Source organism: Trachymyrmex cornetzi, unplaced genomic scaffold (genome assembly GCF_001594075.2).
Source record: "Trachymyrmex cornetzi isolate Tcor2-1 unplaced genomic scaffold, Tcor1.1 scaffold248, whole genome shotgun sequence".
NCBI classification, from domain to species: Eukaryota; Metazoa; Arthropoda; class Insecta; order Hymenoptera; family Formicidae; genus Trachymyrmex; species Trachymyrmex cornetzi.
Genome location: NW_017297144.1, coordinates 2,691,220 through 2,706,039, shown reverse-complemented (window position 1 = coordinate 2,706,039; position 14,820 = coordinate 2,691,220). Strand labels below are relative to the sequence as shown.

The 14,820-nt window shown below is 39.3% G+C and overlaps 1 protein-coding gene across 2 annotated transcripts in view; it reads left to right on the top strand.

Annotated features, from left to right (window-relative positions):
• PMCA (plasma membrane calcium-transporting ATPase 3) overlaps positions 1-14,820 on the top strand; it is a 108,194-nt gene that overhangs the window by 93,167 nt on the left and 207 nt on the right. The window contains exons 15-16 of one of the 2 annotated variants that reach the window (XM_018507885.1): positions 4,666-4,734; positions 5,218-5,803. The exons of the other annotated variant lie outside the window; for it this stretch is intronic. Coding sequence (XP_018363387.1) covers positions 4,666-4,734; positions 5,218-5,310 — 162 coding nt within the window. The 3' untranslated portion in view covers positions 5,311-5,803. Of the gene's footprint in view, positions 1-4,665; positions 4,735-5,217; positions 5,804-14,820 lie in introns of those variants that run through there. 2 annotated transcript variants of the gene reach the window in all.

Here is a 14,820-nt window from a genome sequence, read left to right as displayed (position 1 = left end):
TCTAAATTGTTTTATTTTTGACCTTTTCTTAAGTACAATACACTGTGGATATATAATTAAGTTAAAAATAATCCTATACGATTTATCCAACAGATTTTGTAATTTCCTATGATCTAAAGATTTTAAGATTCTCTAAAATTTTAATTTTCATTTTTTGTTATTTAAATTCTTTGCTTTGTGACCCTTTCTAAAAAAAATTCACTATGGATCATCTAATTGAGTTAAAAATAATTGTTATCCAATGGATTTTGTAACTTTTTATTACCTATAAATTTCGAAATTTTTTGAAGCTTTAATTCTTTTTTTATCCAATATTTTGTTTTATGTAATTATTCTTTTTAAACTTAATGTCTACAATTCATTATAGACACCTAATTAAGTTCAAAATAACAAAAGCACGAAAAAGTTAACTTCTTTTTTTAATGAAAGTACAAAAGTAATGTGTTCGACAAAAGATTCATTCACGATAAACGTAACATGGGCCTTACGAGGACAAAACGCGCCACAAAGCGACGCAATCTGTGTGTTCGAACAGTCCGCCGGTTCTACTTCCGGCGAGATCCTGCGGACTTCCGACATAATGGCTGCGTTCAAAAAAAAGCTTTGCAACTGTTATAAAATTCTTTAATGATTGGTCTTTCCCTTAGTTTCTCACTAGATCTAACCCGTATAATACACACTTCCAAGGGATGTTTGTACAGACCTCCAAAGGACATTCTACGTTCTAAAGTTGTTCCCAAAACGTCCCTTATGATAAAGTGTGCTGTATGGGAAATGTATAAACCAATCGTATTAAAGAATCTTACAACAGCAAAATTGCTTTTTCTACTTGAACGCAGTCATTGTCGGCTTTCCTTCGGCCGGTGCGATAACGAAGAATCTCATTCACAATTGGCGTCGCTTCGCGTGCGAATGCGTTAATCCGTACGTGTCACGGCTCACGATAAGACACGCACGCGTCTTGTAAAACTTATAGTAGGTCCGCACTGTAGGAGGCTGTGGGTCCGTATCAAATATCGCGATTTGTAGCAAACGAGAGAAGACATTCTGGTTTTTAATATCGACGCATTATATTAGTCTGTTACCGATGAACTCTAAGAGAGAGCAGATATACATATATATATATATACATATATATATATATACATATATATATAAAATATATTATAAATATGTATAGTTGAATATCAATTTAACGATATGCATAGGGAATATATATATATATTATTATTATTATTACTATTATTAATTATTATTATTGTTATATAAAATAAAGTTTAAGACAACGTTAATCAAATAACAAGTCCGATAGAAGGAGACCAGCGGAGAGGGTGATATCTGCGAATTTCTCTTGTACACCTGGTTCGCTTTCTTCCTCATTCTCCCCCCTCCCCCCAGTCTTTCCCTTTTCTTGTATTGTTATCGTTTACCACCCCCTCCGCTTCTAAAAGCAGGCGAAGTACATCGAGCTGCATCTTCGATGAATCGTACGAATCGCTTTTAGTCTCTCCTGCGCGACGCCGATGAAAAGAGGTGATAAATAAAAAGAGTAAGAAGAAAAGATACGAACACGGTGATTCTGAAATGCGAAATAGGAAAATGGAAGAGAAGGGAAAGAGAATAAAACGTGTGTATGCGAGATAAGGGACCGCAGGCTACTGGTCCCGCGAAGACTTTTTCTCTCTCGATTCATAATTACTTTATTCACGAAAAACAAGAAAGCTGCACAATGATCGATGATGGTCAATAAAACGATAAATCTTTTCCACGCTTGGCTTGTTGCTGAATCAATCTCTCTCTCTCTCTCTCTCTCTTTCTCTCTCTGTCTTACTTTATCTGTTTCTGTCTCTTTCTGATTCTCGTGACCCAAACTGATCGAATCATCCCCCATCTTTCTCCTCTTCCCTTCGCGATTTAATCCTCCTTCCGTTCGATCGTCGAAACGTCTCCGTTTTGACAATTCGTTCTCAGCATCTCCGGACGACGCATGCTCCTTTTCCGATCGACCGCTTTCGACGTTTAGGTCAGCTGGAAAATATAGCGATCGATAAAGTACTATCGACTTAGACCGCGAGGAGAATCTCCGATAGAGTTCTCATATCGTCTTCGGAATAGGACGTTCGATTAATTTGCGCGACGTGCATCGCTGTGCAGATAAAGATCTCTTCGTGCGAGTTCATGGAGACCGCGATCTATGTATCTATTATTGATCCGTCTCAGTGACGTACGTGAAATAGATACAACAGATCGTCACAGTCGAGTGCGATCCACGTCGAGCCTTCGATCGATCGACCAACGGCGATCTCTATTACTCTTCACATCTCCAACAATATCTCTGCTAATTCTCTCTTTCTCTCTCTTTCAATCTATACATCACACTATGACTACTATATACGCACACTGATCTTCTTGATGATGCCTCTCATTGACGTATCTAATGCACAATAACGGGTAACGACGGAGATGGTTATTTTTTTTTTTTTTCCATTATCATTATGTGACTTCCCATTTCTTCGTCGCTTTCTATTGTAGTCTAAGACGCTCGTCGAAATGCAATGTCTTCGGATCGGAATTGGACTGTCCATTTCTTATTTTTTAAGTTTTACACGAAATGCAATAGGCTGCAATTTTATCCAGAGAATTAATAATTAAATAATCATTTTTTATGTTATGATTAATTACGATCTTTGGGAATTAAATTTTGACGCTTTCTAAGTAATTTAATATATCAATATGAATTAATATACGGATTGCGAGAATCGGGTGGATCTAAATGGTTTCAGTTTTGCGCATTGCATTTTAACAATCGTCTATCGTTGCGGATCCTGTCGCCTGATTTCGATGGAATATTCAATGAATAAATTATCGATCTTCTACTCTGAACGATCACGCAACAACTAACTTTGTGCACACATCTTTTCTTCGTAATTCCATCTACTTACGGACTTATACCGACTCTCTGTATATCTCTCTACGCTTGTCTATCTATACATTGATTCACTTTGGCACGGCACTCTCGCTCATACTTTGTTCCCTTATCACCGAGGCCGAAATTGCACCGACAAAACTTTAAAAATTAATCCCGAGTCGACGATTTTCTCTCTATATATTTCTGTCCAGATTATAGATTCTATCCGTAGCGTAGTTTAGAAAAAGAGGTGAATGAGAGATGGTGATTGGATCGATCAAGGATTTATACGCCAATATTCTGACATTTGTCTCTCATCTTATTTATCGTTAATTATTTAAAAATATAATTGTCGCGTGCAATGAACGGCACGCAAAATATAAAATATGTGATTCTTTTTTAAATAGATACAAAATTGTCTATAAATTTGTTGTCTTATTATTTTTAAGAACTTATTAATTAAGAAGGTGATGAGCTAATAGCCATATGAAAAAAGTTAATTCGCTATCAATTGTTAAACAATACCAACAACATTATTAGCGAAATACAGAACATCGCAATGGAATTCTTAAACAATGGTATTGATGCAATCGGCTCCAATTCAGCTTCCAGTCGAACGGATTCGATGCGCGGTTTAATGCTAAAAGGAAGAAAGAAAGTCATTCAGCATAATTAATACCTATGATACTCAATGCAATCTAATTTACGCCATGTGAAAATTAAAAATTGCGAATCGCGAATTTTAACGGAAGCCCTTCGGAAATATCGGGGATGTCTCACTGACGACGCGTTTCCGAGCGAGGAGAGTCCTAACACCGGTGAGAGGACGCGACACCACAACCAATCAAATCCGACTACTCTCACAGCCACACTGATTACTTACGCAAACATCAGCATTTCAATGAGACAAACCGTCGAGAATGTGTCACCCTTAACCCTCAAGCTCGCGTTCCGCGTGAGAAGCAAACTGTACGAGGACTTTGCGTTGATCCTTAACAGGTACGATGGAAAATATTGATAGGGCAAAATTCAACAAAATGAAATTAACTGTGAAAAAATAGGATGTAAGATTTAACATTTTTGTGATGAAGGAGGAAGAATATATTTTTAATTTTGAAACTTATAACTACCGGCAATAAATATTTTATTTATAATTAATTACGAGTATCATATACGAGATCTAATATTTATTTTAATTACAACTGTAGACTTAGTTCTCTCTTGCAGCATAACATTTGTTATGATAAACCATGTAAAAGTATGCAGAATATAATTTAATATTATATTCGATTCTGAAAGAATAAAAATCTTTTCCATCGTACCACTTAAGATTAATACTTCAGCAATATTAAAAACAATCTATATATATTGGATAGAAAATTATGAGAGTCCACAAAAGATTTCTCAAGTTTCTATTTGATAATAAATTGACGTATCCTGCAAAAAGGTTACTAATACGCGTGCAATATTAGTGTAAGAGAATTAATCATTCATGAGAAAGACAGAGAGAGAGAACCAAGATACTTGAATGTTTTTTTATTGTACATATCCTAGTTTCTCGAGAAAAGAATTAATTCTTACGCGACATGATATTGCTGACAATTAATCGATCGATTAAAACGCGCGTCCACGTCGCAAAGAATGAAGCGATCGAAGCGAGAAGCGAATGTGTGTCGCTTGAGGGTTGAAGAAGTGGTTACGCGCGATCCGATCGTTCCACCCTGTTGTAACCATTATGTTATCCTTTACTCTTGAAGGTGATAGGTGGCGAGTTGCAGGAACGTTTGATACCGGTACCCTACAGCAAGAGTTCGACAGACCAAGCTGTAAGCGCTCCTCTCTCTTGCTCTATCTTTTCTTTCTCTTTCTCACTATCTCTTTCTTTCTCTCTTCTCTCTCTTTCTGTCTCGATCTCTTTCCTTTTCGCTCTCTGTGTCACTCGCCCGTTTGCTCGCTCGCAGCTGTCTTTTAACCCTTTCGCTTTTACACGCTTCTTATTCTATCGATTGTCTCTCTCCCTCCTCTCCTCTTCGCCAATTTCTCCCACCTTCTTCTTCTCTACTTCTCCTTTCTCTTGTATAAAATGTACATCCCGAGAGCGGGGTACGTCAATGATTTGTAAGGTCCACTTTGCATCTAAAAGTGAATCTTGGAAATTGCAAATTTACCCCGTTTCAAAACTCCAAAACTATCTCTCGTTCCTCCCCAAATCTCTTCTTCTTCTGTCTTCTTTCCCTCTGTCGTGATCTTTCTGTTTATCTATCTACGTATACTCTTCCCGCTTTCTACTTTATACTGTTCTACAATAGGATAATATTACGGCTTGTACTACTGGACCGGGCAGCCTTTCCTGCCCTCGACGCCAGTACGAAGGAAAGGTACATGTCTGTGTTAATCCTTGACGTCTCAAGCTTGTTCGATATTTAAAGCGCGGCAAGGATTAGCGATTTCCGAGCCTATATATATACTCTGCGCCATTGTTGCTTGTAGGGGCTTTCGTTGGCATATAGCATTAATTTCTTTCCTATATTTATTTCTCACATAGAGAGCTACTACCGCCGAAAAGACGTCGCACCAATTGCGGGATTCCTCGCGCGAGGAATCTCACAAGGAATAAATTTCCGATAAGGAAACGAACTGAACGAAGGCGATCTCGATGAGCGAGAATAGCGTACGATTTTTTTTTTCATCACGCTAACTATATAAGCGTTAAAGTGCTTTTCGCTAAATCAAGTCAGCCCTCTGGTGGTACAAGACCGTCGCTTCCTACTCTGTTGTTCTAACTTCCCCTGTTTCACCTCCACTGCACTCGATGTCCTGTGTTATTGTGACTTTACATCATGTACTCGTCGTGTGTCTGTATTTCATTTCCATCCTTCTGCTTTCTTCCTTCCTTCCCCATCCTCATAGATCAGCGATCGAAATTATTGTTTTAACGGTATCTCGATTCTCACTGGGTTTGACGAATGTAGATAATATTTACTTCCGTTCCCAACAAACATTAATTAATATAAATGTTTGTTATAATTTTCCTCTTAACAGTATAATTGTTACGTACAACATGTGTTATATTACAGTTATATTGTTGTGAGAAATTAAAATTATGTTATTGTTAGTTGGTGTTTGTTCTCAAACAGAACAAAGTTACAATGGCGTCGAAATGACATCAAAATAGCTCCAAAATAATTATTAACTCTACCTAGTATTTGCAAGTTCAATGATGGACTTGAATATATTTTTTAATTACGTTGCGGAAAGTTTATAATACAAAAAATTATTCAATTACCTTAATTTTAAAACTTCTACCTTTTTACTACATCTCAGATTGTTAAAGTGAGAAAAATACATAAAGAAGATTCTTGCAAACTATATTAAAACATATTTTTAAATAAAACAACATTTGCAATCGATAGAATTGTAAAATATATCGAAATCTCTTCCTGGTTCGGTAATCAAATAACCATGTATTTGAAATTGAATTCTGCCTAACCAGAAAACGAAACAAGCTACATGACAGTTGAGATAAATATGATTTTATTCTATTTCGAAATAAAGGGAGAGTTTTCGGTATATTTGACGAGCATTTTATCAAATGCAAATATTGTTTTATTGAAAAATAGTTGTTTGAATATACTTTGCAAGAATTTTCATTATGTGTTTTCTCGCTTTTGAAGTCATTAGTCTGAAGGTCCGTGGTGAGTGTTTAGGAGTTTTAAGAAAAGCTACATTGATTTAAAGTCTACAGGACTCGCGAGTACCGAGTTAAAGAAATTTTGGAGCTAGTATCAATTAAAAATTACTTTTCGATCGATTTGACATCATTTCGACGTTATCGAGACCTTGTTGTTCTGCTTGGAGACTGCGTCGAGAATCGATTTTGATCCCTGATCACGAAATCACGAGTCCGCCTGCACTTTGCACAATTACCCCACGACCCTTTCTCCCTCTCGCTGCATCACATCCGGTCCTAAAAGAGGAATCGCCGCGTCGAGTGAAAACCGACGAGGCGCTCGCGGACCCTGCTAGAACGGCCGAGTTGATTTTAGTTGTATTACAGTTGCATTTAGGATGACTTGCGTTTAGGTCTCCTTGCGCGCCGATCACGCCGAGTACGAGTCATACACCGAAATACGATCACACGTTTACCGTTTGCATGAGAGAGACGCGAATTTGCCAGAGCGATGCGAACCTTAATTAAGCGCGAATCTGTGGCGTTTGTTTAATCGAAGATAGTGTGACGTTTGCTTTTAGATACCCTGACTGTTGTTGCTTAACCGTGCCGCTGCAAATTAAGTGTGTAGCTGTATGCAGATACGCCAGCAAATAGTGTTGCATTGTGGCCGTGTGCTGCGATTTCGCGTTTATGATCGCGGTAGTGCCTGAGTCTGAGAAACCTTTGCACGTTGCTTTCGTTGTGCATCTTGCGTCGCGAGTGGCGATCTCAAGTTTATCATGTAGAGCAAAAGTGCTTCGTCCCTTGTCCAATATTAACTCCTTATCATGATCGATCCCTAGCGAACGTAAGACTTCGAGCGAAGCGAATTTTAACATCCTAATCGAGCGCAGCTGTCTTTGCTTGCTTATTTACGCAGTTTATACATTGCACGTTATTTCTCGCAATGTCTTAACAAAAATATGTATTTGCAATCTGAAATTAAGACCGGCCTTGTTTCGCCGAATTCATATTTCGATGTTATAGACGGGCAAAAGAATTTATTTACAAATCGCAGAATTATATCGAAAGATAAACTCGGCGAAGCGTGTCAGTTTCAATTTCCGGTTTTGACTTAATCTACTTTCAACTTAATCTAGAAGATTCTGGATTGAATTCTACATCGCCATACGACCTAATCGAATTGTGACATTATTTGAGAACGCTTGTGTCACTAAAGGATCGCACTGACGAAGTCAAAATACAGACGGGACACAAAATCATAATAAGATCAAGTAGAAGTTAGTTTAGGAAAAAATTTTGATCTTACTATGATTTTATGATCTGCTGGGAAAATCTCCGTCAACTGTCAAAGTTAAAATAGACGATTAATTAATTATCAATTAATTAATATGACTGAATTATAGTGGCGAGTAGATTTCACAATTATAAGGTTCTCCAGTGACGAGAAACCGGACATCCTGTATTTCTTTCTTTTCTTCTTCAGTGAAGTGTCTTCTTTCCACGTATATTCTCTCATTATTTCTCCCCTTACGATATTGTGATCTCCTTTGCTCCAAAAAAACCCTTCAGACACTCGACGAAGATTGATAGAACGTACACATTTGTCATTATGCTGCCGATCAATTGATCAATCGTTTTTCCAGTAACGCTGCGTAAAATTGCGATTTAAATCTCTCGAGACAAGAGAGATTACAAAGGAAAGCGTGCAAGACAAAAATCTTTCCGATAACGAATAAAATCACACGGTTTGCTTATTCCTTCTCTCTGTGTATCGCAGCAAGTGAAAATATCGTGTATGTTCGATGAGCGGAATTGTAAACGATTTTCACAAGTTGAAGCAATTGATATTCGCGAGTCATTGAGCCGACAATGCGACATAGTTTTCCGGATATACGAGTCAACCGGAGAAGAATTGAATTTCAAAACGAAAGATACGACAGTTAAATTTCATCCTGTCCGGAAAACGCCACTTTCTATTCTCCATTTCCGTCTTCTTTCTCTGTCCCTCTCTCTCTCTCTCTCTCTCACTCTCAGCTCTTCCATCTCTCTCTCTCTCTCTCTCTCTCTCTCTCTCTCTCTCTCTCTTCCTCTCTTTCTTTCTCTCCCTTCTGCCCTTAACCACCCTTAACATCCCGGAAACCTATCCACGTGACACTCGAAACGACATATCGCCTTTTTCCGTTGAGAGAGTCGTCGTCCGTTGCGATACGTACAATCGGCAAGTGCGCATTACTTGGCGTAGCGTGCATGTTGTTCCGAGCCAGACGCAAAAGCAAAAATGAGAGCAGAGCATTTAGCACGAGGGGCGGACGCACGCGCGCGCGTGCCGAGGGCCCAGCGGGGCCCCACAGGGCTCGCCGAAGGGCCCGAGGTGTATTCTTCGGGGGTCTGTAAGCTGGGCCACCGTCGCCGTCGCCGCCGCTGCCGTCGTCACCACCGCCCCGCCGCGAAATGCCGCGGCGATAACAGCCTTCTTTGCATCGCGTAAGTATCCTCTTCTGAATGTTGTGTGTCTCGGCGGTATATCTTGACAGCGTGCCCGTTAAATCGGGCCGAGGGACACGCATCGTGCATGCGTACACCGTCAGCAATATCGTCGAGCCCGGGGGAACGGCGAGAAAGAACGAATGGAAGAAAGCGAGGGGGTGGCGGAGGGTTACCTTTTTCAACCCCCGCGCTCACTCGTCGAGGCGGCCTTTTTTTGGGGGAGAATCGTCTTTCTCCGAAACGGTAGTCGAAATTCATTCTAACGAAAATATAAGTTTGCCGGGCACGCGAATGCATGCAAGCCGATCGCAGATGCTAGATCCTACTCCACTTTTTATTTTTATTTTCTTTCATTTTCTTTCTTTTTTTTCGATGTCTTTTTGTTACTGTATATGGGCTGTCTTATCGTATTGCTCTTATACTTGCTGTGATGCTCGATATTTTCCTCGCGCTGCTTGCCGTTGACGTTGGTTCCTTTCTGCTGTGACGATTCTGCCTGGTTTGCAATTTTTTTTTTTTTTTTTCCTTTATCTCTCTCACGTACACGAAAACGTCAACGAAGAACCGCCATACAGAGTGCATCCTGTTTCTTTCTGGCGTCACGGACGTATGTTGCCAGATTTATAGTTGTCGGAGACGCGTATCTCAGAGAATACGTGGTTCCGTTTATCAGTGGCTGTCGAGATTGCGAAATGACCGCCGCGGGATGGACCGTCGAACGGTGAGTCGAACCCCCCTCGATGCGCTTGTGAGTAGAGATTCCGAATCCCAGAGAGCAAATGGAGTTATCTTATGGATAACAGATACGAGTATCTCGATAGAGAGACGAGACACAAGTCTCAACAGAGTCTGGCAGCATTCCACTGCATCGCTTAGGATACAGATCCGATTTTTTAATCGGACGCGTTAAAATGACGAATTCTTGATTAATTCGAGACGTTATTGTTTACTGAAAATGAATGTATATACGTGTACATACATGTGTACAGTGCATATACCTATTGTATATATAGGGTGGAGCTAAGAGGTAAGACCAGAGCTTTTATTCGGGCTGTGTTCCAAAATTTACTGCTAGTTCTGAAAGTCTATAGTGCACGTGACATAAACTATAGATTTTTGTTAGTAGTGACAGTAAATTTTGGAACACAACACCTCGATTCCCTGCGTTTCGCATCATTCACTCGTCGACGTGTCACCGTTGAATTTGCGTTCTAATTCATCCTAAAGATTTTTCACGTGTTTGTCTGGCTAGAGATTTTTAAATAAGAGACTGGACACTGTTCAGATAACTTTTGATTGGTTTGTATCGCCATATTTTGGACGGTGCTAAGATAGAATGAGATGCTTGAATATTTATAGAACACAAAAGTCATAATGATATCATACGCACATTATCATTCACTTATGAAAGGACTCACGATGACGTCCTATAATTGGTGTTTTCCATTTGGTTACACAAATCGACACAAATTGTTCTATCTTTGTTACTCTCTGAATGAAAGATAGAATGATGTTTGTGTCAACTTGTGTCATTAAATAGAAAGCACGCAGTATCATTATGACTATGTTCTACTTGGGTATCTCATTCTAGTTCAAGCAAGTCCTGAAAAATATGGCAGACCAAATGTATAATGGTGTCCATTTTTTTTACTGGAGGATTTTTATGTCTGGCCAGCTACGAACACCTTCTACTGTCGCGATAAAGAATCGTCCGCGACGTTTGTGCAAGTAGAAGAAGCCGCGGGCCAATCGCAGTAGAAAAGTCCTCGCTATAGTCAGCCGCGTACAATAGAAAGTCCTTGAAATACTTGGAAGATGACCGCAGTAGAAAATTGTCGCGATTGTCAGCCACATCTGCAGAACATTCTTTCACAATGGAATGACGACGATTGCAGTGGAGAAAGTGGCACTGATCAGTCACTGCAAAATTCTAGCGAGACAGTTGGTTATTAGTTTGAATTGATCTCGTCGAGAATGAAAATTTCAATGTTAGGTACTTTCATTCGTGAAAATCGCATTTTGGTTGCGATATTGAAGATTTAGTGCGCTCGTTAAGATTAAAAAGTTGACTCAATTACTGATGATGGTTAAAATTTTTTAAAACTTGTAAAAGAAATAAATCATCTAATAAAATGTTGAATGTTGTAAATGGCTAGATAATGTAAAAGGTAAGAAGTGTACTATTTAACAAAAATAATATTTTATTATTTTGCGCAATATATTATAGATATTATTATACGCTTATAAAATATACAAAATTCGCCTGGCAGACAATTAAAATTTTTTTAGATATTGATTTTTCTATTTCAAAATTAATGATGAATTAACATGCAAGGATTATGATATGAATTCTTCAATTCAAGGACTTTCGGGCTTCACCGACGCGAATCGCGATTTCCTATCGCTTTTTCTGGAAGAAATGGACACAATGTGCTTTCCCATACCTCTATGTGTCGCGTTGCTTGATTAAGTGGAAGTCCATACTCTTTACTCTGGTTCGCTCTCTTCCCCTCTGCTTTTTCTGTCTTACTGACTGTCTGTCTATCTGTCTCTCTCTCTCTCTCTCTTTCTCTATCTGTCTATCTGTGTCTTTATCTTTACGCTTTTCTGTCTTTCTCTTTCTCCTTTCTCTCAATTATTAGAGGCTTCTCCGAAGCTACGAGAGAAACAGAAGACGCACTCTGTATGACCGCACAAAAATTGTCGCACGTCGATCCGTCCCGCGCTGTCCGACGTTCACGACTAGCGTCGGCGACGATTTCCTCGAAGTGATTTCCATATATCTCGGTGATAATTGCATATGAAAAAGAGCAATCGATCAGAATTATTTTGCAAAGTATAAATTTCCACGAAAGTATTCTTTGAAATTCAATAATTTCTTCAGCACTAATTCAAAGTTGACGATATATTTTAACTTTACCGTTATTTAATTCCAACTATAATTCACGTTATGATCTTTGCGCGAATATATTTGCCACATGAGCATAACTTCGAGGAAAGTCACGCGCTCCAGATGCTAAGAACTCGTTGTTGGATTGCCCGACGCGGATCGCGCGACGCTTCTCGATCGTCGTGATCGACTGTAAAATTTGTAAATCATTGGCCGCGCATGTGACCAGTCGCGTAAATTCAGCTTGGCGATCTATCGCGTATATATATATATATTATCGCATTATAGAAAAGGGCGCAAAATCGTTTTCTTTTTTTTCCCCCCATCTTTCTTTTCTTTTCTCGAACTCGACTGCTGGCAGCAGCTTCCGCAGTTCCTCAAGCCGTCGACAACACGCAGAAATAGAATGCCGAGAGTCGAGTATGGATATATCCTTTTTTTCCCCCGCAATTTTTTTTTTTTTTTTTCGTCTCTCTGAGACGACTATAGTGTCGATGGGTGCATGCGGTGTTGCGCGGCAAGTTGCAAGCACAGTTGCAGAGCGGCGACGTCGGTACACACGGTGCATCTCTTTGCAGGCCGCATTCGTTCATCCGAATTGCGAGGTACTCGAGCAAAAGCGGAACGATCAACGAGCATTACTTGGAACGAGTTTGCAAAAGTGGTAATCGGCAATAAGAGTGTGCTCCTCGAGTTCAAGGTCGATTTCTTCTTGGAGGAAACTTTAGCGATAATTCAATCAATTGGCAAAGTGTTGTGAACGAAATGAGATTGAAAATTCTCCCGTCTAATTCATTGATGTTTAAAGAAGAGATTGTGGACACTTTAGTCCCTCAATCGTCGAATAATTAATGTGCAGTTGACGTACGGTGGTTTAAAAGATTTCTAAATTTAATTACTCGACAATCGCCTTGAAATTCTCGCTAAGAACGGATCGACCGCCATTGATTCCCACATTTGCAAAGTTCCACAGAATGTTACCAAAAATTAATGTTAGGAGAGTGATATACGATGTTCCGCAGACTTAACATTTTGCGGGCGGGGCAAAGGTTTTATGTTTTACATCTGTAACGTTAATTTGTATCAACGTAATTTAATTTTAATCTCCGGTTAATTTACTCTCTATCTTTTTCTGATTCGTAGAACTAAAAAAAGAATAAAAAGTCAATTAAACCGAGATTAAAATTTTAACAGACGTAATAATCTCTTTACGTGCGTTATTAATTGCGCTGGATAGAAAAGCGCCATAAGTTAGCCATAAGTATAAAACATCCTCACAAATTAACGTTCTATATTTAGTAAAAAAAAAAATAAAGTAAAGAATAGTTTTATTAAAAAATTATATTTTAAATATTTCATTACTTTTTCTTTGGCGCTTTTAATACTACCTTTAAAAAAAAATACAATAAATTGAGGGCTCTTTGTTGTACTTATGGCTAAAGTTGTATTTTTTACGTAACGCAAACTCATAAAAACAACAGAGTTCGCGGTAGCGTTCTTAGCAAGCAAGTTTAATCTTGCATTTAACGAAAGAAACATGCCCGTCCTCAATGTGTTAAGTTGAATCTTTAGCGCCTTTCACACACGATCGGAGAATCACGAGGGGATATCGCTCTCTCCTCCCTCTCTCTCACTCTCTCGAAGTAAGTATGCCGAAATCGCTAAGATCCTCACGAACACGCAACCCTCACGAACCTCACTCTCTCCTACCAGCCATACCGACGCAGCTGCTCCGAACTTTGTGTTCTAACAATGCCTTGTTCCGCAGGGCAATCCAAAAAAGCCCCGCTAGTTCTGTAATCTCTTGTGCCATCGCTGCTTTCTGTCTTGTTTCTACGTATTTACTCAAATGGCGGGATGCAAAGCGAATAGGGGTCTCATGGTGAATCGAGTAAAATAGTGAAAGAAAGAAAAAAAAATTAATAACGCTGACATAACGATTGGACCAGATCTGATCTGGATAAAAATTCAACACAGACTGGAAAGTTAATTAGAACGGCTTGAATTAACTTGAAGGTGAGTCCGGTAAGCGAATTTCTCATTTCAAACGCGATTCATCCTCCGATTCCATTCCCCCGCCGTTGCTATACATATAAATATCTGTATGGGACCTCCCAAGACTGGCGTGTTTCTTCTTAAATGGAATCCTCCTCGACGAGCTTGGAGCCTACTTTCCCGCAATTTTCAAAAAGATGTAGAAGTGAAGCAAGCAGCACAGATCAACGAACATCCTAATAAAGGATCCCTGAACATTCAGAAGGTATCCTCTAAACTTTTCGAGGATGTCTTCTGAATATCTATCGAACATCCTAATAAAGGATCCCTGAACATTCAGAAGGTATCCTCTAAACTTTTCGAGGATGTCCTCTGAATATCTAGAGGATGTCCTTTGAACATCCTGAGGATGTTCTCAGGATGTCTGTCAGATAAAGTGTAACAATTAATCGTCAATGATAGCAAGCTTTCTGAAGACCAAGTCCTTGTTAATTCAGACAGAATTTGATCTCAATAGCGTTTGAAACTCTCGGGAAAAGATCCCAAGTAACACGCAACGTCACGTTAACGTGAAATTGATCAAAATTCAGTGAAATTTTCGTCAAGTCTCAATCAAAATGCATTTCATCGTGACGTTCGAGTGTTACTTGGAACGTCGAGTACTCCAAAGTGACGGAGGACGCCCAGTAAGACGTAAGGGCCGCCAGTTTTGCGGACGGTCCGCATTTTATACGTATCCATTGTGCATATATGTGCGTAAACCACCTTACACAGTTAATACACGCACGTATATACACAGTGTGTGTGTTCGCGGCGTTATGAATCTCGCCTGAACGTTTCCTCTCTATCTCGAGTGCGTGTGTC